A 23,862-nucleotide genomic window follows, 5' to 3' on the forward strand; every position below is an offset into this window, starting at 1 on the left:
TGACGACTTGCTGATGGTTTGAGTGTCCGCTGTCTTGATTACCTAAACTTCGGCATATCTGTATCAGAGGTTCAGATGCTTGCTACGCGTAAGCAAATACCAGTAAGGTTACTAATCGATGACTGAGAAAGAAGTTGGCCTAGCCGAAGTTGAAGCTTCTCTTCCTCGTAACCAAAACGAGTTGCTGTGCCAACTCAAAAACAAAACGTAAAATAATGGAGTTGCTGTTACTTTGAGGAATTGATTCGAGTTCCAGATGACACGCGTGGAGTGCCACAGGCGCCGGCAGCAGCTTCTCCATCCGACTACACGTGCCCCTCGCCGACCTGCCGACCTGGGACACGTCTTCCCCTCGGCTGTAGGCCCCAGCGCTTCACATTCATCGACATATATAGTACCAGCGCAACTGCGTCGAAGCAAGACAATAAACACAAGAGATCGACCGACACCGAGACAGATCGTGTTGGTTTCATTTTGCGAGGTAGATAGAGAAAGGGATGCAGGGCGGGAAGAGCTCGAGCGCGGTGGGCGCGGCCAAGGAGGCGGTGGCGAACGTGGGCACGTCGGCGTGGGCGAGCAAGGAGAAGACCATGGCCGTGGTGCAGGAGACGGTGAACAAGGCCAAGGCGCACGACCCGGCGGCCAAGGCCGAGGCGGAGGCCAGGAAGCAGGAGCGGATCCACGAGGCGGAGGCCGCCAAGCGGGACGCCATGCGCCACAACGCCGCCGCCAAGGAGCACGCCACCGCCGCGTCCTACCACCCCACCACCGGCGCCGGAGTGGACGCCCGCGACGTCGAGGTGGAGGGCGCGGCCGCCCCGCGCGCGGGGAGCAGCGACGACGGCTACCTGCCGGTGTCGGGGGCGGGGCACTGGGTCGGCGAGGGCGGCGGTCACCAGCTGCCCGCGCGCGGCACGCCCGGCGGCCACTCTGCGTGATGACGAATTGACGAGACTCCATCCGATGTGATTTGCGTGTGAACTGGCTGGTTTGGCAAATAGCTGGTATACCTTGTGTGCTTGTTCGAGTGTGACCCCTCCTGTAGTTTTGAGCTCTCAAGAGCTGTGCTTATTTACGTTGTGATCTGTGAAATGAGTTTTATATAATGGAGATGAGGGTGTGATTTCACAAGTTTGTATACGAGCTGTGCGATCCTTCTGGTTCTGAATTCTGATGGACATGCTGTAACTCAGTACTCGTTCACCGGAGTTTCACGGGAGGCCATCTCCAACGGGGAACACGCAAATTTTTTCACGAACACGGACGTGGGAGGATGACATCCAACGCTAGCTGCATACATTCAGACCAACCTCATGAAATTCAATCGAACCAGACGGATTTCATTCAAGTTTAAATATAATTTACATAAAAAGGTTTAACTAAAACCTAGAAAAAAACTAAATGGCCAACATTCAAACAAACCTCACGAAATTCAAACAAATTGGACAGATTTTATTCAAGTTTAGATATAATCTATATCTATACCTACTATTAAAGAGAATTACTATTAAAGAGAATAGATATTCTTGGTTTGGTATAGTCCTTGTTGATTTTTGTCTTAGGTACTTGTATGTTGATGACCTTCTATAGGCTAATTAAATGAGGAATTTGAGGTAAAAAAGTAGGATAGTTAAAAAAAAGATCTGTATGCTTCAATGATAGAGCTACTAAATTAGAAAAGAAGGAAGAATTTGATTCCCGACAAAAATGGATGAGAACGTCATGATAATTAATGAAAGAATTATACTTAAATGGAATTAGTGAGAGATTATGCCCAGCAAAGAAAATATAAGCATGGCTGAATTGCATCCTATTTTTTATGTTCATTTTGTAGAAGAATGTTGCGTTGCAGCATGTTCTTCGTAGTGAATCAGGTGATATGGCACATTATGGTTACACAAAATAACAAATTTTCCCGTTGCAACGTACCGGCATATGTGCTAGTTTACATTAAAAGGTCAATATTTCAACCGTTTAATTAAAAACCTAGAAAAAAACCTAAACCCTATACCGGGCGACCACCCCGTACGTGGGGCCGCCTCGCCCTGCCGCACCGCTGTCTTCGTCGGTGCCGTCGTCGTCGTGGTCCCTCCAGCGGCGGTACGGCGCCGGAGGGCCGCGACAGCCTTGTCCGACAACTGCCTGCCACTCACGCAAGAGCTGCCGAGCCTCCTGTTGTGCTGTGCGGAATGTCACCGCTGCCATTGTCGACGTGGCCTTCGAAGCCCTTGCGGCAGCCTTGCCGCAACTGCCCTTGGTGGAGCAGTCGCTAAGCGACCCCTCCTCGCCGATCTTGGTGAGCTCGCTGTCAAGGCGGTGGCGACGACGCCTGGCGGTTGTCTCGGCGGTGGTCATGGAGTGGTCGAGCGCCCACGCGGCGGCGAGGTCTGGACCCAATCCGGCGCCACGTCACTCTTGGCGAACGCGGAGCGACGACTGGCATTGTGCCGGTCATACCGCACCTGCTGCTGAGCCGCGCGCTCCGCCTTAGACACGGCGGCCCTCGAGCCCGAGGGACTGCTAAGGTAGTGAAGGAGACGGCCCCATGCCTTCTTGACCGCGGCCGGCAGCTCCTCCTTAACGGCAAGGCGGTGGCAGCGAGAACGACGCGTCAATGCGGCCCTACCGGCTGCATGGTGGGGACACATGCTCCTTCATGCGGCGTCCGATCCGCAGGCCGCGGTGGTGCGGGCCCTAGGCTGGCTCCTCCTTCACCGGTAGGAGCGTGGATGCCAGTTTGGGCTTGACGAGGTGGCGCGGCAGGGACCGTAGCTCCTCCTTCACGTGTGCCACGATGGCAGCGACGACTGAGGGAGTCCTGGATTATGGGGTCCTCAGGTGTCCAGGTTATGTGATGTGGGCTGGACTGATGGGCCGTGAAGATACAAGACGAAAGACTTTTCCCAGTGTCCGGTTGGGACTCCTTGACGTGGAAGTCAAGCTTGGCGTGCGGATATGAAGATTCCTTTCTCTGTAAACCGACTCTGTACAACCCTAGCCCCCTCTGGTGTCTATATAAACCGGAGGGATTAGTCCGTAGAGGCAATCATAATCAGATAGGCTAGACATCTAGGGTTTAGCCATTACGATCTCGAGGTAGATCAACTCTTGTAACCCCTATACTCATCAAAGTCAATCAAGATGGAAATAGGGTATCACCTCCATTAAGAGGGCCGAACATGGGTAAACATTGTGTCCCCTGCCTCCTGTTATCCTCAATCCTTAGACGCACAGTTCGGGACCCCTATCCGAGATCTGTCGGTTTTGACACCGACACTGGTGCTTTCATTGAGAGTTCCACTGTGCCATCGTCGAAAGGCTCGATTGCTCCATCAATCATCTACAACAATTCTGCCGTGAAGGAGAATTTTCTCCCCGGCCAGATCTTTGTATTTGGCGGCTTCGCACTGCGTGCCAACTCGGTTGGCCACCTAGAGCAGATCGACAACTACGCCCCTGGTCACCAAATCAGCTTTGAAAATCTGAACTATGTCGCTGATATCCGAGGAGACTTGATTTTCCAAGGGTTCGCGGCCCCAACCACCACTTCGGCCTTAGAACCGGAGTGCATCACCAGGTCCGAAGATGGGAGTCTAGAGCCCGCCGGACTCTCCGCGGCTATAGAGCTCAACACTGGAGAACTGGAGAGAATAACGTCTCCGGCAGTCATCACAAAGCCGGACTTTTCTTCGGACACTAGCTCCGAACCCTCGAAGTCCGCATCATGCGGGCTCAGCCAGGAAACTTCGGTCCCCGTCCAAACCTCGCTCTTAAACGAGGCTCTGGACTTAAATTGCGCCCAGACCGGACTAGGGGCTGAAAATAGGGAATTTTACTTCCCATCCACCACCCACTTCATAGCCACTATCGAGGATCTAACTGACATACTCGATTATGCCTCTGAAGACATCGACGGTATTGACGATGATGCCGGAGAGGAGCAGGCCCAAAACCTGCCGTTCACCGGACGCTGGACGACCACTTCCTCATACGACGTGTATATGGTGGACACACCTAAAGAAGGCGACAACAATGATGAGAAGAACCCAGTCGAGGATGAACCTCCTGAGATACCACCGAAGCATCGACGTCAGTGCCGCCGCTCTAAATCGCGTCGCGCAAAGGACAGCAATACCGGCACCGGAGATAATGATACTCCAAAAAACACCGAAGACCAAGAAGACCCCCATCGAACCAACATCCGGACAGGATGATCGGGAGGACGGGCAAGTTGACCCTGACGAGCAAGCAGGGAACGAAGACTCGGAGGACAGCAACTATTTTCCACTCTCTGAGGACGACGTGAGCCTCGGCGATGAAGATTTTATCGTGCTAGAGGAACCCCTAGAACAAGAGCGCTTTAAGAATCGGTAATAGCCACGGCAAGAAGCCTAAAAAAGAAGCAACAACAGCTTCAAGCTAAGCAAGATCTGTTCAATGACAGATGGACTAATGTCCTGGCGGCCGAAGAATACGGGCTCGAACGCCCAACAAAGAGTTACCCGAAGCGTAAGCTGCTACCCCAATTCGATGATGAGGCGCTGGAGCCTATACCACCCACTCGTAACGCGGCTGGCAGACCCGACCGACCACCACGTGGCCGGAACAAAATGACAACTCAAGCCGAACACCAGCACGCACCACCTCGCCGTAGAAACAACAACTCGAGGAAACACATATGACCTACGACAGGACCTGGAAAATAGAACATGTCAGACTAGATCAATCTACGGATCACGGGGGCGTGCCCCGACGAGAGAGGATGGCTATCAAGCCCGGCGCGACAAGCATAACCACGCTCGGGCCGAAAGCCGCATACACACGTCATCTGAACTGCGTCCTGGCATGGCCCGATACAGAGGCGCTGCACACCCCCTGTGCTTCACCGATGAGGTAATGGAGCACCAGTTCCCAGAAGGGTTTAAACCCGTAAATATTGAATCATACGACGGCACAACAGATCCCGCAGTATGGATTGAAGATTTTCTTCTCCACATTCACATGGCTCGCGGTGATGATCTACACGCCATCAAATACCTTCCCCTAAAACTTAAGGGGCCAGCTCGGCACTGGCTGAATAACCTACCAGAAAACTCTATCGGTAGCAGGGAAGACTTGGAGGACGCTTTTAGAGATAACTTCCAAGGTACCTATGTTCGCCCCCTAGACGCCGACGACCTTAGTCACATAATCCAGCAACCCGGGGAATCAGCCCGGCAGCTCTGGACCAGGTTCTTAATCAAGAAGAACCAGATTGTGGATTGTCCGGACGCCGAAGCCCTTGCGGTCTTCAAGCATAGCGTCCGAGACGAGTGGCTCGCCCGACACCTCGGCCAAGAAAAGCCGAAGTCCATGGCAGCCCTTACCACACTTATGACCCGCTTCTACGCGGGAGAGGATAGCTGGCTCGCTCATACAAGCAACAACACCAGTGACCCCGGAACGTCCGAAGCCAGGGACGGCAACGGCAAGCCACGACGCAACAAACACAAGCATCAAAGCAATAACGAAGGATCCCAAGACATGACGGTCAACGCCAGATTCAGCGGCCCCAAACCCGGTCAATGGAAGAAGCCATTCAAGGCAAACAGAGATGGCCCATCCAGTCTAGATAGAATACTGGATTGGCCTTTCTAGATTCATGGCACCCCCGATAAACCTGCCAATCATACCAACAGAAATTGTTGGGTCTTTAAGCAGGCCAGCAAACTTAACACTGAACACAAGGGAAAAGGATCGCCAAGCGACGACGATGACCAAGAGCCTCGTCAACCGAACTCAGGGGGACAGAAGCAATTTCCCCCGAGGTAAAAACAGTGAATATGATATATGTTACACACATCCCTAAGAGAGAGCGCAAACGCGCACTTCGGGATGTCTACGCCATAGAGCCGGTCGCCCCAAAATTCAACCCATGGTCGGCTTGTCCGATCACCTTCGATCGAAAGGACCACCCAACCAGTATCCATCATGGAGGTTCGGCAGCTCTGGTCCTCAATCCAATCATCGGCGGATTCCACCTTACGCAAGTCCTCATGGATAGCGGCAGCAGTCTCAGTCTACTTTATCAAGACACTATCCGCAAAATGGGCGTTGATCCGTCAAGAATCAAGCCCACTAGAACTACCTTCAAAGGAGTAGTACCTAGCGTAGAGGCCCGCTATACGGGCTCAATCATGCTGTAAGTCGTCTTCGGCTCGCCGGACAGCTTTCGAAGCGAAGACTTGATCTTCGACATCGTCCCCTTCCGAAGCGGCTATCACGCACTGCTCGGACGAACCGCTTTTGCCCGCTTCAATGCGGTCCCACACTACGCCTATTTGAAGCTCAAGATGCCCGGTCCATGTGGCGTCATTACAATCAATGGAAACATGGAGCACTCCCTCCGTACTGAGGAGCATACCGCGGCCATTGCGGCCGAATTACAAAGCGTCCCTATCAAGACGCACACCTCCTCGACTATTAAGCCACCAGACTTCACGGCGCAAGGCCGGTCAGTTCTGCATGCCGGCAGTCCGGCAACTTCAGGGCTGGATTAGCAGCTTCACCTCCGTTGACCGCCACGTACATCAGCGAAATTCATGTCGCGCGTGCACAATTTTGCACTCAAAATACCTTGGGCATCGGCGGAGGCAATATACAGACAGGCCTATAACACGGTTCGACCTTATACGACCTTCCCCTTTATTTAATCATCTTTTCTTTTTTACCACAGGTGAATCAAAACCTACTCATTCTTCGGACCCATGAGGACTCTTTCCGAGCCCGGTTCCGTATACATGGCCGAAGACCATTCCTCTAAAGGAATCTTTCTTATTTGGGCAAAGGCGGCACAAACGTGCGGCAGGAAGGTGCAAAGCATTTTGCAGACCACAACTTTACTCAAGAACCTGTATAGAGCATTTCCATTAGCCGTAGACCCCTGACATGTAAAATGGCCTTGGTGATTATGGTACCTTCTATAAGATTACGTTTTGACGTATCAATCAGATTTCAGTGAACCAAAATTCTTATTCGGTATCGTCTTTACTTATAGACCTTATTCCACCTGTTAAGTTGTCTCATACACACACCTCGGCATAAAATTGCTAGGGGCTCTATAAGGCAACATATGTGTTGCCACACAAAAGTCCGAACAAATTTACAGCACAATTCAGAGTCCCGAGCTCGGCATTATATGCATCGGCTCCGAATCATGTCTTTGGTCAACAGTTGGGTTGCCCGGCTCCTGTGCTTGCTACCTCACATTCCGTCTGATCGGCTAGGGTAGTAAAGTGAGAACTACTGCGGTTGTGTTTCTGGTTCGTCCGGTTAAGCACCTCAGTAGAGAAAGCCGAAAACTGATTGTCATGATGCGATGAGAGCTGGTCAGCCACTCGGCGATTCATTACAATCCTTAGCGATTTTTCTGTATTACACGAAGAACCGTTTCGCGGTCACATATGTAACACATCCGCATCAGGGTAGCCGCATACATACCAGGGGCTACCTAAATAGACCCATTGTCAAACTCCTATAGCTAAGTGAGAGCAATAAAACCAAATAGTCTGATTGCCTGGTTCGCCGCACTGAAACCTCCTTTAAGGACCAAGAAGTTGGGTTAAGTGTAGTCATGTGCAATTCCGAACACTCCAGTAGCATCTACATGGGGGTTGAAGCCGACGACTGGGAACTCTCAGATATAATAAATGGCCGCACATGAGGGTAAAAACTTTTCATCAAGGAATGAATATATTACAAAACACTTAGTTCATAATACAAAACCCTGGACAGTTCAGACTCTTTTATTCGAACACTACGTCCTTAGAGCATTGGCCCTCTATAAGGCGAGCACCTTTTAGCACGTCATCAAAATAGCGCTCTGATGTGCAGTGGGCCTTGCTTTCGGGAGGACCCTCAACTGACACCTTTTCGGCATTCATTTTCACACAGTGCATCTTCACACGGGCGAAAGCCATACGCGCTCCTTCTATACATGACCACCTCTTGACGGTGTCAATCCGGGGCAGCGCATCGACGAGATGCCGCACGAGGCCGAAGTAGCTATCCGGAATGACTTCGGCAGGCCACAACCGGACTATGACGTCCTTCATGGCTGTGCTGGACATCTTATGCAGCTCCGCCCATTGTGCCATCTGGTCATTTAGCAGTATGGCATGCTCCTGCCCCACAAACTGCGACCAGAAGAGCTTCTCCATCGCATACCCCTCCTAGGCTTGGAAGAATTGGACGACGTTTGAGGGAGTCCTGGATTAGGGGGTGTTCAGATAGCCGGACTATACCTTTAGCCGGACTCCTGGACTATGAAGATACAAGATTGAAGACTTCGTCCCGTGTCCGGAAGGGACTTTCCTTGGCGTGGAAGGCAAGCTTGGCGATACGGATGTACAGATCTCCTACCATTGTAACCGACTTTGTGTAACCCTAACCCTGTCCGGTGTCTATATAAACCGGAGGGTTTTAGTCCGTAGGACAACATACACAACAACAATCATACCATAGGCTAGCTTCTAGGGTTTAGCCTCTCCGATCTCGTGGTAGATCTACTCTTGTACTACCCATATCATCAATATTAATCAAGCAGGACATAGGGTTTTACCTCCATCGAGAGGGCCCGAACCTGGGTAAAACTTCGTGTCCCTTGCCTCCTGTTACCATCCGGCCTAGACGCATAGTTCGGGACCCCCTACCCGAGATCCGCCGGTTTTGACACCGACATTGGTGCTTTCATTGAGAGTTCCTTTGTGTCGTCGCCGTCAGGCTTGATGGCTCCTACGATCATCGATAGTGATGCGGTCCAGGGTGAAACTTGTCTCCCGGGACAGATCTCTGTCTTCGGCGGCTTTGCACTGCGGGCCAATTCACTTGGCCATCTGGAGTAGATCGAAAGCTATGCCCCTGGCCGTCAGGTCAGATTTGGAAGTTTAAACTACACGGCTGACATCCGCGGGGACTTGATCTTCGACGGATTCGAGCCACTACCGAGCGCGCCGCACTGCCACGACGAGCATGATCTAGCTCTGCCACCTAATAGTGCCCTGAAGGCCGCACCCACATCGGCTTCGACCCTTAATTTGGAGCCAACCACGCCGATCGAGGATGGGTGGCTGGACGCCGCCTCGGGGGCTGCGATCCTAACGGCGATCGAGCCGAACACCAGCCCCGCACTCCACGAGACTCATGATTCCAAGGAGCCGGACTCCTCTCCGTACTCCGAACCATTCATGCCTCTGCCGGTCGAATCCGATCGGGCGCCGATCATGGAGTTTACTGCCGCGGCCATCTTTCAGCACCCGCCCTTTGGCGATATTATAAAATCACTAAAGTCTCTCTCTTTATCAGGAGAGCCCTGGCCGGACTACGGTCAGCGAGATTGGGATGCAGACGATGAAGAAATTCAAAGCCCACCCACCACCCACTTTGTAGCCACTGTCGACGATTTAACCGACATGCTCGACTTCGACTCCGAAGACATCGACGGTATGGACGCCGATGAAGGAGACGATGAAGAACCAGCGCCTATTGGGCCCTGGAACGCCACCTCATCATATGACGTATACATGGTGGACGCACCAAAAGATGACGATGAGGAGCGGAAGGACGCACCGAAGGCTTGTTCCCTCGAAAAGCAGTCAAAGCGGCGACGCAAGCGCCGCCCCAAATCCCGCCTCGACAGAAATAGCGATCACACAGACCCAGCGCTGGAGCAGGCAAACCGCTGCCGGACAACGGCGATCTGGATAATCAAACTGAACAAACAAATCCTATCAAGGATAATGGTCCAGACAACATAACGCCGGACAGACACCCGGAGCTGCAGCCTGCCTGTAAAAGGCTTGTTGCCACCGCGAGGAGTCTGAAAAAGCAGAAGCAAAGGCTCAAGGCCGTGCAAGACACACTCCAAATCAGATGGAGTAAAATACTCAACACTGCAGCAAGGTACGGCGACAATCGCCCCTCCAAAAGCAACCCAAAGCGGAAGCTGCTACCCGAATTCGATGAGGAGGCCTCAGAACCCCCACATCCAAATATCAAAGCAGCCACCTGGTCGGATAGACGACCCCTCTACCAACACAGAGCGGCATACAACGCCGCTCACAATACAATACGCGACCCATGCGAGGTCTCGCACCCAAAGGATGGCACAACAAGATCCATCTATGGACCACGCAAGCGCGCCCCAGCATACAATGCAACACAACAAACATCCGAACAACGCGGCACACCCAGCTACAGGGGTGCCGCACACCCCCTATGTTTCACCGATGAGGTGCTGGACCATGAAGTTCCGGAGGGATTCAAGCCCGTAAACATTGAGGCATATGACGGAACAACAGACCCTGGGGTCTGGATTGAGGACTACATCCTTCGTATCCATATGGCTCGCGGAGACGATCTCCACGCCATCAAGTACTTACCCCTCAAGCTCAAAGGGTCAGCTCGTCACTGGCTCAAAGGCCTCGCCGAAAGCTCCATTGGAAGTTGGGAGGAGCTCGAAGACGCCTTTCGGGCAAATTTTCAAGGGACTTATGTCCGACCTCCGGATGTGGACGATTTGAGTCATATAACTCAACAGCCCGGAGAGTCAGCCCGAAAACTTTGGAACAAGTTTCTTACTAAAAAGAACCAGATTGTCGACTGTCCGGACGCTGAAGCCTTGGCAGCTTTCAAGCATAGCGTCCGTGACGAATGGCTCGCCAGACACCTCGGCCAAAATAAGCCGAGAACGATGGCCACATTAACAAACCTCATGACCCACTTTTGCGTGGGTGAGGACAGCTAGCCAGCCAGATGCAGCACCAGCGACCCCAGTACATCTGAAGTTAGAGATGGAAACGGGAAATCACGACGCAACAGCAATAACAAACGCCGGAATAAAGAAGAGCGCACGAAGGGCACGACAGTAAATGCCGGATTCAAAAGCTCTCGGCCAGGTCAAAAGCCGCCCCCTAAAGGCACCAGGGATGAATTGTCCAGCCTCAACAAAATTCTGGACCAAGTATGTCAGATTCATAGTACCCCTGGTAAACCTGCTAATCATACCCACCGAGAATGTTGGGTCTTCAAGCAGTCCGGCAAGCTCAACGCCGTACACAAGGGGGAGGATACACCAAGTGAAGACGAGGACGAGCCCCCCAAGCAAGACACGGGGGAACAAAAGAAATTTCCACCAGAAGTCAAAACAGTTAACGTGTTACACGTAATCAAGGGAAAAAACAACGCGGCACTCCCAGGAAAATATACCCAAGTGCCTGTCACCACGAAGTCCTGCCACTGGTCATCTCAACTGATCACTTTCGACCATCGCGATTACTCAGCAAGTGTCCGACACACAGGATGGGCTGCCCTGGTATTAGACCCAGTAATTGGCGGATATCACTTCAAAGAGTCTTGATGGATGGCGGCAGTAGCCTAAACCTAATATATCAGGATACAATCCGCGGGATGGGGTTAGACCCAACACAAATTCGCCGTAGCAATACTACCTTTAAAGGAGTAACGCCAGGCCCAGGGGCTCGTTGTACGGGCTCCCTCCTACTACAAGTTATATTCGGCTCCCCCGATAACTTCCGTCGCGAGCATTTAACTTTCCACATCGCTCCGTTTCAAAGTGGCTATCAAGCACTGCTCGGACGCGAAGCTTTCGCTCGCTTTAATGCAATACAACACTATGCCTCCCTCACACTCAAGATACCCGGTCCACGTGGCATCATCACAGTGCACGGAAATATCAAGCGATCTCTGCGTGCCGAAGAGAGTGAGGCTGCCTTGGCAGCCGCATACTAAAGGGGCCCGGACCAGCGATCAAGTCCGGCGCCGCTACTTATACCGAATAAATGGTCACACCCCTATTTGTCAATACAAGGGGCTCAACGCGCGCAGACAAGTGGTAGTTTCTTCTCATCTTGAATTATACATGGTTTCTTTAAAACACTATCGTTTTGCACGACAACTTTTTCACCTAATTTCCTCTCTTTTACAGACGATCATCGTGCTACACCCGTCCAGGATACGACACAACGGAGACACAGGCGCAGACGTGCAGCAGGGACCCGCTCCAAGGATTCTTTTTAGATTAAGACCCTGCGTAAACCTTTTTTACTGTCTCTTGTTGATACATATCCACCGTTGAGAAGGATGCTGACGTCTTGGCATGTGGCCACGCCAGAACAATGCACGTACCTGGACACAAGGGGCTTCTTACAAAGGTCATTATTTAGGCCCGGTTTATACCACTAAGACCGAATACCTTAGGGAGTGTTCGGCGTCACGAGTTTGGCCTTATATGCATCAGCTCCGCATCATTGTCTTTGGTCAAATGTTGGGTTTGCCCGGCTTGTGTGTTTTGGTGCCTTACGTTCCGCTTTACCGGCTAAGGTAGCACCAGGAGAACTATTGTGATTGTGCCCTGGTTCATCCGGACGAGCACCTCGGTAGAGAAAGCCGAAAACTGACTGTCATGATATAGCGTGAGACTGGTCAACCACTCGATGACCTGTTGGAATGTTAGAATTCCTCTGCCTTAATGAAGGGCCGTTTTCCGGCCAGGCATGTATGCACCCCGTGATCGGGAAAGTGCGGAGCCACCTGGGGCTATTTAGTAGCCCCACTGTCAAACTCCTATGGCTAAGTGAAAGTGCTAAAGCATTATAGTCCGGTTGCCTCGCTCGCTCCGCTATCACCTCCTTAATAGGACCAAGACATTGGGTTAAGTGTGAACGCGTGTTTTTGCGAGCACCTCCGCATTATATGCGTGAGGGTTGAAGCCGACGGCTGCAATCTTTCAGGTTATACACATGTATACATAAACGGCCGCCCAGGAGGCATCGTATTACTTTCAGGCAAAAGTATAAAAATAGCCTTATAAAAATTTATAAAAGCATTTCGCTTACAATGAGATTACATATCACTCAAACATAATATTTTTTGAGCACTGGGTCTCTATCAAACGAGCACCCTCAAGAACTTCTTCAAAGTAGTGCTCAGCAGCCCTTCGACCTATGGCCGAATCCCGCGCTGCAACAGTGGTAGCATCCATCTCCGCCCAGTATGCTTTAACACGGGCAAAGGCCATCCGTGCGCCTTCTATGCACGCCGACCTCTTCATTGCATTAATGCGTGGCACCACGTCAAGGAACTGCTGCACCAAGCTGAAATAGCTGTTCAGTTTTGACCTTTCCGGCCATAGCTGATCCACAATAGACCTCATGGAGAGTCCGGACAACCTATTTAGTTCGTCCCATTCGGCTAATTGGTCAGTCAATGAAAGCAGACGCTCGGGAGAATGGAATTATCTCCAAAATAGCCGGTCTACTTCACGGTCCGTCTGACCCTGGAAATACTTGGCCGGCAGCGCTCGCCGCCAAATCCATATATACATCCTCTGAACTCCACAGCCGATCCAGAGGGGCATACCGTGGATCTCCGAACTTCCTCCGCAACATAAAGGATTTCCCAGCTACAATATCCCCGGCTTCCTGCAGCTCCTCCTTCTTTGCCCTCATAGCAGAGCGGAGGTCCTTTCTCGTCGCAGCAGCCTTCTCAAGGTCCGATGCCTTCGCTTGGTTTTCCTTTTCGAGAACCCAGCAACGGTCGGCGGCGGCTTTTAATTCTATGTCCATCTTGGCCATCTTGTCTCGGCTCTCGCCATGCACGACCTTCTCGGCTTGCAACTCTTCGGCCGCCTTCAAAGCAGCCGCATTACTCAACCTCGCTTGTTCCTTGGCTTGGGCAAGTTCTGCCCGCAAGGCTTCAACAGTGGCAGCTCCATCTGCAGTCACAACATGTTAAAGATACTGGCATCATGCTGCTCTTCCCATGTGGCATTTACCAGATAATGACACTTACCCTGTGCCTCATCAAGCCTTTTGTTAACAAGCTCGATGTCGGCGTCTGCCGCATCCAACTGCCGTTCTAAATGGGCAAACTCGCTAGTCCGGCTAGCCACCGGAGCTTCCATCACCTGCACATAGAGGCAGTATGGTTATTACCTGGGAATATGATCCTCTGTTCATCGTCGTTTCCGACGACAACCAGAGTCTCAGGGGCTACTATCTACACAGGGCACACCTAACATGTGCATGACTATCATACATTCTTTTACATACCTCAAAGCCTGTCAGTAGACTCATAAAAGCTTCATGCAATCCGCTTTCGGCGGACGATATCCTCTCCATTACCGTATTCATCAGCACACGGTGTTCATCTGAGATGGCCGCTCGCCCCACCAACTCCCTCAGAACATCCGATCGCACACTAGACGGTGTCGGACTCTTTTGTCTGCTCCCTTTGGGAGCTGGACACTAGGAGCTTCGGGGGTCAATGGGATTATCTTCTGGCCTCACCGGACTCGGAGAGGCCCTCCGCGACGACACTTTAGGGTCGCCCGCTTCCGGAGCGGAGGAGTCCGGAGGAGGCGTTTCAGTCTCCATCATCTCTGGAAGAAGATCTCCCGAAGACGAGCTCATTTGAGAGGGGCTAAGGCCCGAACTGCAAAGATATATGCGGTGGTTATTTTCTCAGAAGAAAAAGATGGCATATCTGTACTATTAAAGTATTTCGGGTCACTTACGACTCGCGGGAGAATTGATCCCCCCGCAGACTTTGTGCGGCAACAACGCCCCCCAAGGTAGGACCCTCTGTGGGAGACTTCTTCTCCCGTTTGGAAGCTTTGGCTTCCGAATCCCCGGGCGCAGTCCTTTTCCTCTTCTGGTCATCTTCTTTCATGGAGACGCTCGCTCCCTCGGTTAGAATGGGGAGCATTGGGGACCCGCGTCCGCCCGTATTATCCTCCACAGTATCTTCCTTCAAGGGCTCCGGGCAAGTTGCGGTCTGGAGCATCTTTTCCAATACCAGATTTTCCAAACCCTCAGGGAGGGGGGCCGAACACCGAATCAATTTCGCCTTTGTTAGCCAGTCCTGCTCAAAAAGCGAATTCTCAAAAATAACTTCGTAACAAAGGAGAGATAGTATGTTCGGCCAGAAGATGCCTTACCTATTCGGCGGCGCGGTTACTACTCAGGCCCACGTCTTCGGTGATTTCCGGACACTCCACATGAGGTCCGAAGAACGACTTGTACATCTCCTCATGCGTCAGGCCGAGAAAATTTTGAATGACACGCGGTCCCTCGGGATTGAACTCCGACAGGCGAAGAGGCTGGCGTTTGCAAGGCTGGACTTGATGAACCAGCATAACTTGTATTACCGCAACCAAACTGAAATCTCCATTAAAGAGATCTCGAATGCAGCTTTGCAGTATAGGCACGTCCTTGGCTGGACCCCAGCTCAGTCCTCTGCTAATCCATGACATCAGTTGTGGTGGAGGGCCCGAGCGGAAAACGGGGGCGGCCGCCCACTTGGCACTTCTAGGAGCCGTGATGTAGAACCACTCCTGTTGCCACAATTCAGACACCTCTGGAATGGAACCTTTGGGCCATGAAGCTCCCGACATCTTGCGTATTGAGGCACCTCCACACTCTGCATGTTGCCCCTCGATCATCTTCGGCTTTACTTCAAAGGTCTGGAGCCACAGGGGAGGCAGCCGATGCAAAATCTCGGCAGTCAGATATCTGGCCTCCCTCAACTTTTTGATGTCTTCTTCCATGACGGAGGAAGGCACCCATCGGCCTTGAAGGCTAGATCCGGACATGACTGAAGGTTCGGAGCACCTGACCTGAACTTTGGGCGTTTGAGCTTAAGGCGGGCCAAGGATTCGATTGAGCATGGGAGGGAAAAATAAAAGCCTTGTCCCTTTATAAAGAGGGTGAATATCAAGCGTCCTCTCCGTGTCCGTTTGGACTTGCCTATAATCTAGGAGTCCTAGAAGCGGTTGGGTTACCCACGCCCGTATTGATGAGAATCCCGGAATAAGGGGACACGATCTCTGCTTTAACAAGATGTGCCAAGGAAACCGTCTCGCATGACGCGCTGAGGTGGGATAATGAAACGACTCGGATAAAGGCTTGGCCGTGGTGTGTCACACTACGGAATACATCAGCAGATTAGATTTGTGTAAATATTATTCTCTCTATGGCAATATGTGGAAACTTATTTTGCAGAGCCGGACACTATCTTTGTGTTCAAAGTCTTCTATGAAGTACTTGGAGGAGGAACCCGCCTTGCAATGCCGAAGACAATCTGCACGCCAGACTCGTCTTCATTGAAGCCTGGTTCAGGGGCTACTAAGGGAGTCCTGGATTAGGGGGTGTTCGGATAGCCGGGCTATACCTTCAGCCGAACTCCTGGACTATGAAGATACAAGATTGAAGACTTCGTCCCGTGTCTGGAAGGGACTTTCCTTGGCGTGGAAGGCAAGCTTGGCGATACGGATGTGCAGATCTCCTACCATTGTAACCGACTTTGTGTAACCCTAACCCTCTCCGGTGTCTATATAAACCGGAGGGTTTTAGTCTGTAGGACAACATACACAACAACAATCATACCATAGGCTAGCTTCTAGGGTTTAGCCTCTCCGATCTCGTGGTAGATCTACTCTTGTACTACCCATATCATCAATATTAATCAAGCAGGACGTAGGGTTTTTACCTCCATCGAGAGGGCCCGAACCTGGGTAAAACTTTGGGTCCCTTGCCTCCTGTTACCATCCGGCCTAGACGCACAGTTCGGGACCCCCTACCCGAGATCCGCCGGTTTTGACACCGACAGCGTCCACGACACTCTTCGGAAGATCCTCATATACGTCTGGAGAACTCCATAGTCGATTAAGCAAGGCATAATTCCGTTCCCCAAATTTAGCTTGTAAAATAAAAGGCTTACCAGCCGCTATCTGACCGGCTTGACGGATTTCCTCACGCACTGCGCGGGATTCGGACCGCGCCTCCGAAGCATCTTGAAGGGTCTTGGCGAGTTTGGTTCCCTTCGCCTTATTTTCTGTTTCCAAGGACTCGTACTTGGCGGTGGTGTCCTTGATTTTTTGATCCATCTCGGTCACCCGTTCCTCAAAACGGTGCCGAGCGGCCCGTTCGGCCGTCAAGTCCGCAGCCTCCTTATCGGCGGCTGCCTTGCTTACCCTTGCTTGCTCCGTGGCTTGAGCAAGCTCTCCCCTGAGGGTTTCCACTGCGGCAGCACCATCTATATAAACACGCACATTACAGCTCTTGAATTTTCAGAGAGAACGGACATAAACAGGCACAAACGCAAGATGTATCGTATACCTTGCGCCTGGTCGAGCCGCGTGTTATCAAGTACTAGATCCTCATCGGCTTGCTCCAGTTTCCGTTTGAGTTCGGAAATTTCCGCTGACTGGGTAGTCGCCGCTAACGAAGAGGCCTGTTTTAAATCCAGATAAAATGTAATGTTACCACCTGACAACTGATTATTGATCCTCTTCTCACTTTTCTTTCAAAACACTGAACTGAGTCTCAGGGTCTACTATCTATGTACATGCATATTTCTCATAAAATGACCAAAAACATTACATTGCGTACCTCAAAGCCTGCTAGCAGGCTGTAGAAGCCTTCATTCAGCCCGCTCTTGGCAGACTGAATCTTCTCAAACACCATGCCCATCAGGATGCGGTGCTCGTCTAGGATGGATGCACTTTGAAGCACATCTACCATTGTATTCGGCGCCTCCGGATTAGCAGAGGTCGCTGCTCCCTCTTCGCCTGCAGGGGGCTGTTCATTAGACCTCGGGGCCGTGTGGGTCTCCGGAGTAGTCTGCTGCTGGGGGCCGGATTGACCGGGCCCCCCATCACCGGTCTTCATGGGGACCTCCCCCCCCGGCCCTCCGGCAGCCGAGGTATTACCCTATAGCGCCGTTAAATCGCCCCCCATGTCTCTTCAAGGCTCGAGGAGGGCCTATGAGATGGCACCTCGTCGTCATCCACCCTAGACGGCAGGGGAGCTAATGGAGGCGACCCACTCTCCATCATCTCCGGTGGCAGATCCCCCGAGGACGAAGATAGTGGGGGAAGATTGCGGGCCGGACTAAAAGATAGAACTTAGAGTTATCATCACAGTTCATTGATTGAAAGTGTGAAAAATCCCGGACCACTTACGAGTCGGCTTGGGGCTTAGTCCGGCGCCAGTGCTTCGGGACAACCCCGACGTCTGACTCCGAGTCATTGGGGAGGGTAATTTTGTCCCTCTTGTATGCTTCGACTTCCAGGTCTTCGGAGGCCACCCTCTTTTTGCCCTTGCGGGGAGGATCTTCTTCTTCCTCCTCCTCCTCATCGTCGTCATTGCCCTCGTGAGAGGACTGGGCATCAGCGTCTCCGGACACTGCGTTCGAAGTGCCCTTCTCTTTTTTCTTCTTATTCTTGTCCTTCTTTGCCATCGCGTGGTATGGCGCCGGGACCAGTGATAATCCACAAGTATAGGGGATCGCAACAGTTTTCGAGGGTAGAGTATTCAACCCAAATTTATTGATTCGACACAAGGGGAGCCAAAGAATATTCTCAACTATTAACAGTTGAGTTGTCAATTAAACCACACCTAAAAGACTTAATATCTGCAACAAAGTATTTAGTAGCAAAGTAATATGGAAGTAACGGTAATGGTGGCAAAAGTAATAGTAATAGTTTTGTAGTGATTGTAACAGTGGCAATGGAAAAGTAACTAAACAAAGATCAATATGTGAAAAGCTCGTAGGCAATGGATCAGTGATGGATAATTATGTCGGATGCGATTCCTAATGCAACAATTATAACATAGGGTGACACAGAACTAGCTCCAGTTCATCAATGTAATGTAGGCATGTATTCCAAATATAGTCATACATGCTTATGGAAAAGAACTTGCATGCCATCTTTTGTCCTACCCTCCCGTGGTAGCAGGGTCCTATTGGAAACTAAGGGATATTAAGGCCTCCTTTTAACAAAGTACCGGACCAAAGCATTACCACTTAGTGAATACATGAACTCCTCAAACTACGGTCATCGCCGGGAGTGGTCCCGATTATTGTCACTTCGGGGTTACCAGATCATAACGCATAGGATCAAGAACTCACATATATTCATGAAAACATAATAGGTTTAGATCTGAAATCATGGCACTCGGGCCCTAGTGACAAGCATTAAGCATAGCAAAGTCATAGCAACATCAATCTCAGAACATAATGGATACTAGGGATCAAACCCTAACAAAACTAACTCGATTACATGATAAATCTCATCCAACCCATCACCGTCCAGCAAACCTACGATGGAATTACTCACGCACGTCGGTGAGCATCATGAAATTGGTGATGGAGGAAGGTTGATGATGACGATGGCGACGGATTCCCCCCTCCGGAGCCCCGAACGGACTCCGGATCAGCCCTCCCGAGAGAGATTAGGGCTTGGCGGCGGCTCCATATCATAAAACGTGATGAATCTTTCTCCTTGATTTTTTTATCCTCGAACATGAATATATAGAGTTGGAGTTGAGGTCGGTGGAGCCTCAGGGCGCGCCCCCACCCTCGTGGACATGGTGTGGGCCCCCTGGTGTTGATTCTTTCACCAGTATTTTTTTATAAATTCCAAAAATATTATCCGTGAAGTTTCAGGTCATTCCGAGAACTTTTATTTCTGCACAAAAATAACACCATGGCAATTCTGCTGAAAACAGCGTTAGTCTGGGTTAGTTCCATTCAAATCATGCAAGTTAGAGTCCAAAACAAGGTCAAAAGTTTTTGAAAAAGTAGATACGATGGAGACGTATCAACCAACATCCTCATTAGAAGGGGATTGGCTGGGTCTTCGGGGAGCAGAGCCGGACACCGGATCTGCTCTGCCTTCTTAATCCAGACCTATTTGGGGATGGATTACTTAGTACTTCTCCTTTGGGTTGACAAGCCTATTGGTGTTCGGAGTTTTTAGAATTTACCTTGGAGGCCGGATGGTTGCAGTCGAGGCCGGTGTCGTCTGAGGACCTTGGCCACGATTTCTGCTTCTTCAAAAGCAACTTCCAGACCCCTTATGCGTTGTGCCGTAGAACCGTTGTAGGGTCCGCGGCCCTTCCGGATTGAACTCCCACATCTTGATGGACCGCCTCTTGCAGGGAAGTGCTCGGCGGATCAGCATCACTTGGATTACATCAGCGAGGGTAATGTCCTTCGCTATCATGCTCTTGACGCGTTTTTGCAGCAGCAGCACCTCAGGGACCGACCCCCGGTCCGGACCCTTGTCGGTCCAGGATGTGAGCCTCAGCGGGGCTCCGAATCTAAAGGCTGGTGCGGCTGCCCACTTGGAGCCGCGGGGTTCTGTAATATAGAAACATTCCTGTTGCCATATTTTGACGGTGTCCACAAAGACTCCCTTTGGCCAATTGACTTTGGGGAGCTTGCTCACCATGGAGCCACCACAGTCCACGTGTTGCCCATTGACTACCTTCGGCTTCACATTCAAAATCTTGAGCCATAAGTCGAAGTGTGGAGGGACACAGAGGAAGGCCTGATACGTCTCCAACGTATCTATAATTTTTTATTGTTCCATGCTATTATATTATCCATCTAGGATGTTTTATATGCATTTATATGCTATTTTATATGATTTTTGGGACTAACCTATTAACCTAGAGCCCAGTGCCAGTTTCTGTTTTTTCCTTGTTTTTGAGTTTTACAGAAAAGGAATACCAAACGGAGTCCAATTGACGTGCCAATTTTTGATGATTTTTTATGGACCAAAAGAAGCCCCCGAAGTAAAAGAGTTGGGCCAGAAGAGTCCCGAGCCATCCACGAGGGTGGAGGGCATGCCCCCTGCCTCGTGGATGACTCGGAGACCCCCCTGACTTGTTCCCGATGCCAAAAATTCCTATAAATACAGAAACCCTCGAAAAGAAACCTAGATCAGGAGTTCCGCCGCCGCAAGCCTCTGTAGCCACCAAAAACCAATCAGGACCCTGTTCCGGCACCCTGCCGAAGGGGGGAATTATCACCGGTGGCCATCTTCATCATCCCGGCGCTCTCCATGACGAGGACGGAGTAGTTCACCCTCGGGGCCAAGGGTATGTACCAGTAGCTCTGTGTTTGATCTCTCTCTCTCTCTCTCTCTCTCTCTCTCTCTCTCGTGTTCTTGATACAACACGATCTTGATGTATCGCGAGCTTTGCTATTATAGTTGGATCTTATGATGTTTCTCCCCCTCTATCTCCTTGTGATGAATTGAGTTTTCCCTTTGAAGTTAGCTTATCGGATTGAGTCTTTAAGGATTTGAGAACACTTGATGTATGTCTTGCATGTGCTTATCTATGGTGACAATGGGATATTCACGTGATCCACTTGATGTATGTTTTGGTGATCAACTTGCGAGTTCTGTGACCTTGTGAACTTATGCATAGGGGTTGGCCCACATTTTCGTCTTGACTCTCCGGTAGAAACTTTGGGGCACTCTTTGAAGTTCTTTGTGTTGGTTTGAATAGATGAATCTGAGATTGTGTGATGCATGTTGTATAATCAAACCCACGGATACTTGAGGTGACATTGGAGTATCTAGGTGACATTAGGGTTTTCGTTGATTTGTGTCTTAAGGTGTTATTTTACTACGAACTCTAGGGCTGTTTGTGACACTTATAGGAATAGCCCAATGGATTGATCGGAAAGAATAACTTTGAGGTGGTTTCATACCCTACAATAATCTCTTTGTTTGTTCTCCGCTATTAGTGACTTTGGAGTGACTCTTTGTTGCATGTTGAGGGATTGTTATATGATCTAATTATGTTATCCTTGTTGAGAGAACTTGCACTAGTGAAAGTATGAACCCTAGGCCTTGTTTCGAAGCATTGCAATACCGTTTGTGCTCACTTTTACCATTAATTACCTTGCTGTTTTTATATTTTTAGATTACAAAAACCTATATCTACCATCCATATTGCACTTCTATCACCATCTCTTCGCCGAACTAGTGCACCTATACAATTTACCATTGTATTGGGTGTGTTGGGGACAGAAGAGACTCTTTGCTATTTGGTTGCAGGGTTGTTTGAGAGAGACCATCTTCATCCTACGCCTCCCATGGATTGGTAAACCTTAGGTCATCCACTTGAGGGAAATTTGCTATTGTCCTACAAACCTCTGCACTTGGAGGCCCAACAACGTCTACAAGAAGAAGGTTGTGTAGTATACATCAAGGCTTCACACACGACGATAAACGCCGAGATGTGAAGGAACGAATTTGGGGTCATGCCGAGCTCCGGAGTGGGGATGACCTGCGTCGGATCGGGAAGCCTGTGCTTGATTTCCGCAGTTAGATACCACACTTCCCGCGGCTCCTTGATGTTCTCCTCCGTGATGGAGGAGGGCACCCACTTGCCTTGAGACCCGGCCATGGTCGGAGGAGTTGCAGAGGGGAGAAAAGCTTGGAACTTGGGAGCTAGAGCTCGGGGATGGAGAGGCAGAGAGAATGAGGCGTGGGGCGGAAAAGTTGGGTTCTATCCACTTATATGGACTGCGAATATCAAGCGTCGCCTCCCTCGAGCCTTAAAACTCGCCTGTTCCCAAGGGGTCATGTGAACCACATGGTTAGGTTGCCAAAATTTGTATTAATGAGAATCCCGCAATAAGGGGACACGATCTCTGCTTTGACAAGACGTGTCAATGGGAGTTGCGTATTGAAACACAGGGCGGGAGGCCCAAAAACGGATCGAAATGATAGTAGAACCAAACGTGACGTTTCGCCGTAGAAAGCTGTCGATGGATATATTTCAAGTATTATGATTTTATGGTTGAAAGGTTAACTTGTACAGAGCCAGATGTAGATGTCTTGTTCGGAGAACTACTTTGGAGTATTCGGAGGAGGAACCCGCCTTGCGATGCCGAAAACAACTTGTGTGCCGCACTCATCGTCATCGGAAGACTGGTTCAGGGGCTAGTGAGGGAGTCCTGGATTACGGGGTCCTCGGGTGTCCGGGTTATGTGATGTGGGCCAGACTGATGGGCCATGAAGATACAAGACGGAATACTTTCCCCCGTGTTCGGATGGGACTCTCCTTGGCATGGAAGGCAAGCTTGGCGTGCGGATATGAAGATTCCTTTCTCTGTAAACCAACTCTGTACAACCCTTGCGCCCTCCGATGTCTATATAAACCGGAGGGTTTAGTCCGTAGAGGCAATCATAATCAGACGGGCTAGACATCTAGGGTTTAGCCATTATGATCTCGAGGTAGATCAACTCTTGTAACACCTATACTCATCAAAGTCAATCAAGCAGGAAGTAGGGTATTACCTCCATTAAGAGGGCCCAAACCTGGGTAAACATTGTGTCCCCTGCCTCCTGTTACCCTCGATCCTTATACGCACAGTTCGGGACCCCCTACCCGAGGGAAGTTTTGACACCGATAACGACCCCATGTAACGGGTCAACCGCTCTATCATTATCTCGATCCGATGGATGAAATCTTTGTCCGTTAGAGCGGCCTCCTTGAGGAGTCAGGGCGGCTCCTGCGGTGGCTCCTGTGGTTGTGGCACCGGCGCCTGGTCCTCCTCGTCACTGGAGGAGATGACGATATCCTCCTTGGCGGAGGAGCCGACCGTCGCGGACATTGACGGGCCCGGAGAGCGTCTCTGACGATGCCAAGAACCACCGGGGGAGGAACTTTTCACCTATTTTGTGTGCCAGTATGGAGTACCACGACTTCGCATCGTTGGAGCCTGGGTCGAAGAGGGGGATGGAGGGGCTCGGGCACAGAGACAGGGGAGGGAGAAGGCCGATGCTCGAGGAGGGGGTGGTGCATCTTTGTGCATCTCTGGTGCACGGTTTAAATAGCCCCGACGAGGCCCACACAAAGGGGCAGTCTGCTTCAATGCGGCACAACAGCCAGAGTTGGTTCCTCGGGAACCGTCATCCGCATTGAAGCGGCGGCTGTCGAGAGGCCGCATCGGTTAGCATCGCCCTCCCTCCCTCCTGCGACAACACGACATCAATGT

The 23,862-nt window shown here is 50.9% G+C and overlaps 1 protein-coding gene across 1 annotated transcript; it reads left to right on the forward strand.

Moving 5' to 3' along the window:
* Positions 1-413: 413 nt before the first annotated feature.
* On the forward strand, positions 414-1,145 carry LOC123106932 (11 kDa late embryogenesis abundant protein). The gene has a single exon (XM_044528958.1). The coding sequence runs from the start codon at positions 498-500 to the stop codon at positions 936-938; it is 441 nt and encodes a 146-aa protein (XP_044384893.1). The 5' UTR covers positions 414-497; the 3' UTR covers positions 939-1,145.
* The last annotated feature ends 22,717 nt before the right edge of the window (positions 1,146-23,862 follow it).

The sequence above is a fragment of the Triticum aestivum genome, chromosome 5A (assembly GCF_018294505.1).
Source record: "Triticum aestivum cultivar Chinese Spring chromosome 5A, IWGSC CS RefSeq v2.1, whole genome shotgun sequence".
NCBI classification, from domain to species: domain Eukaryota; kingdom Viridiplantae; phylum Streptophyta; class Magnoliopsida; order Poales; family Poaceae; genus Triticum; species Triticum aestivum.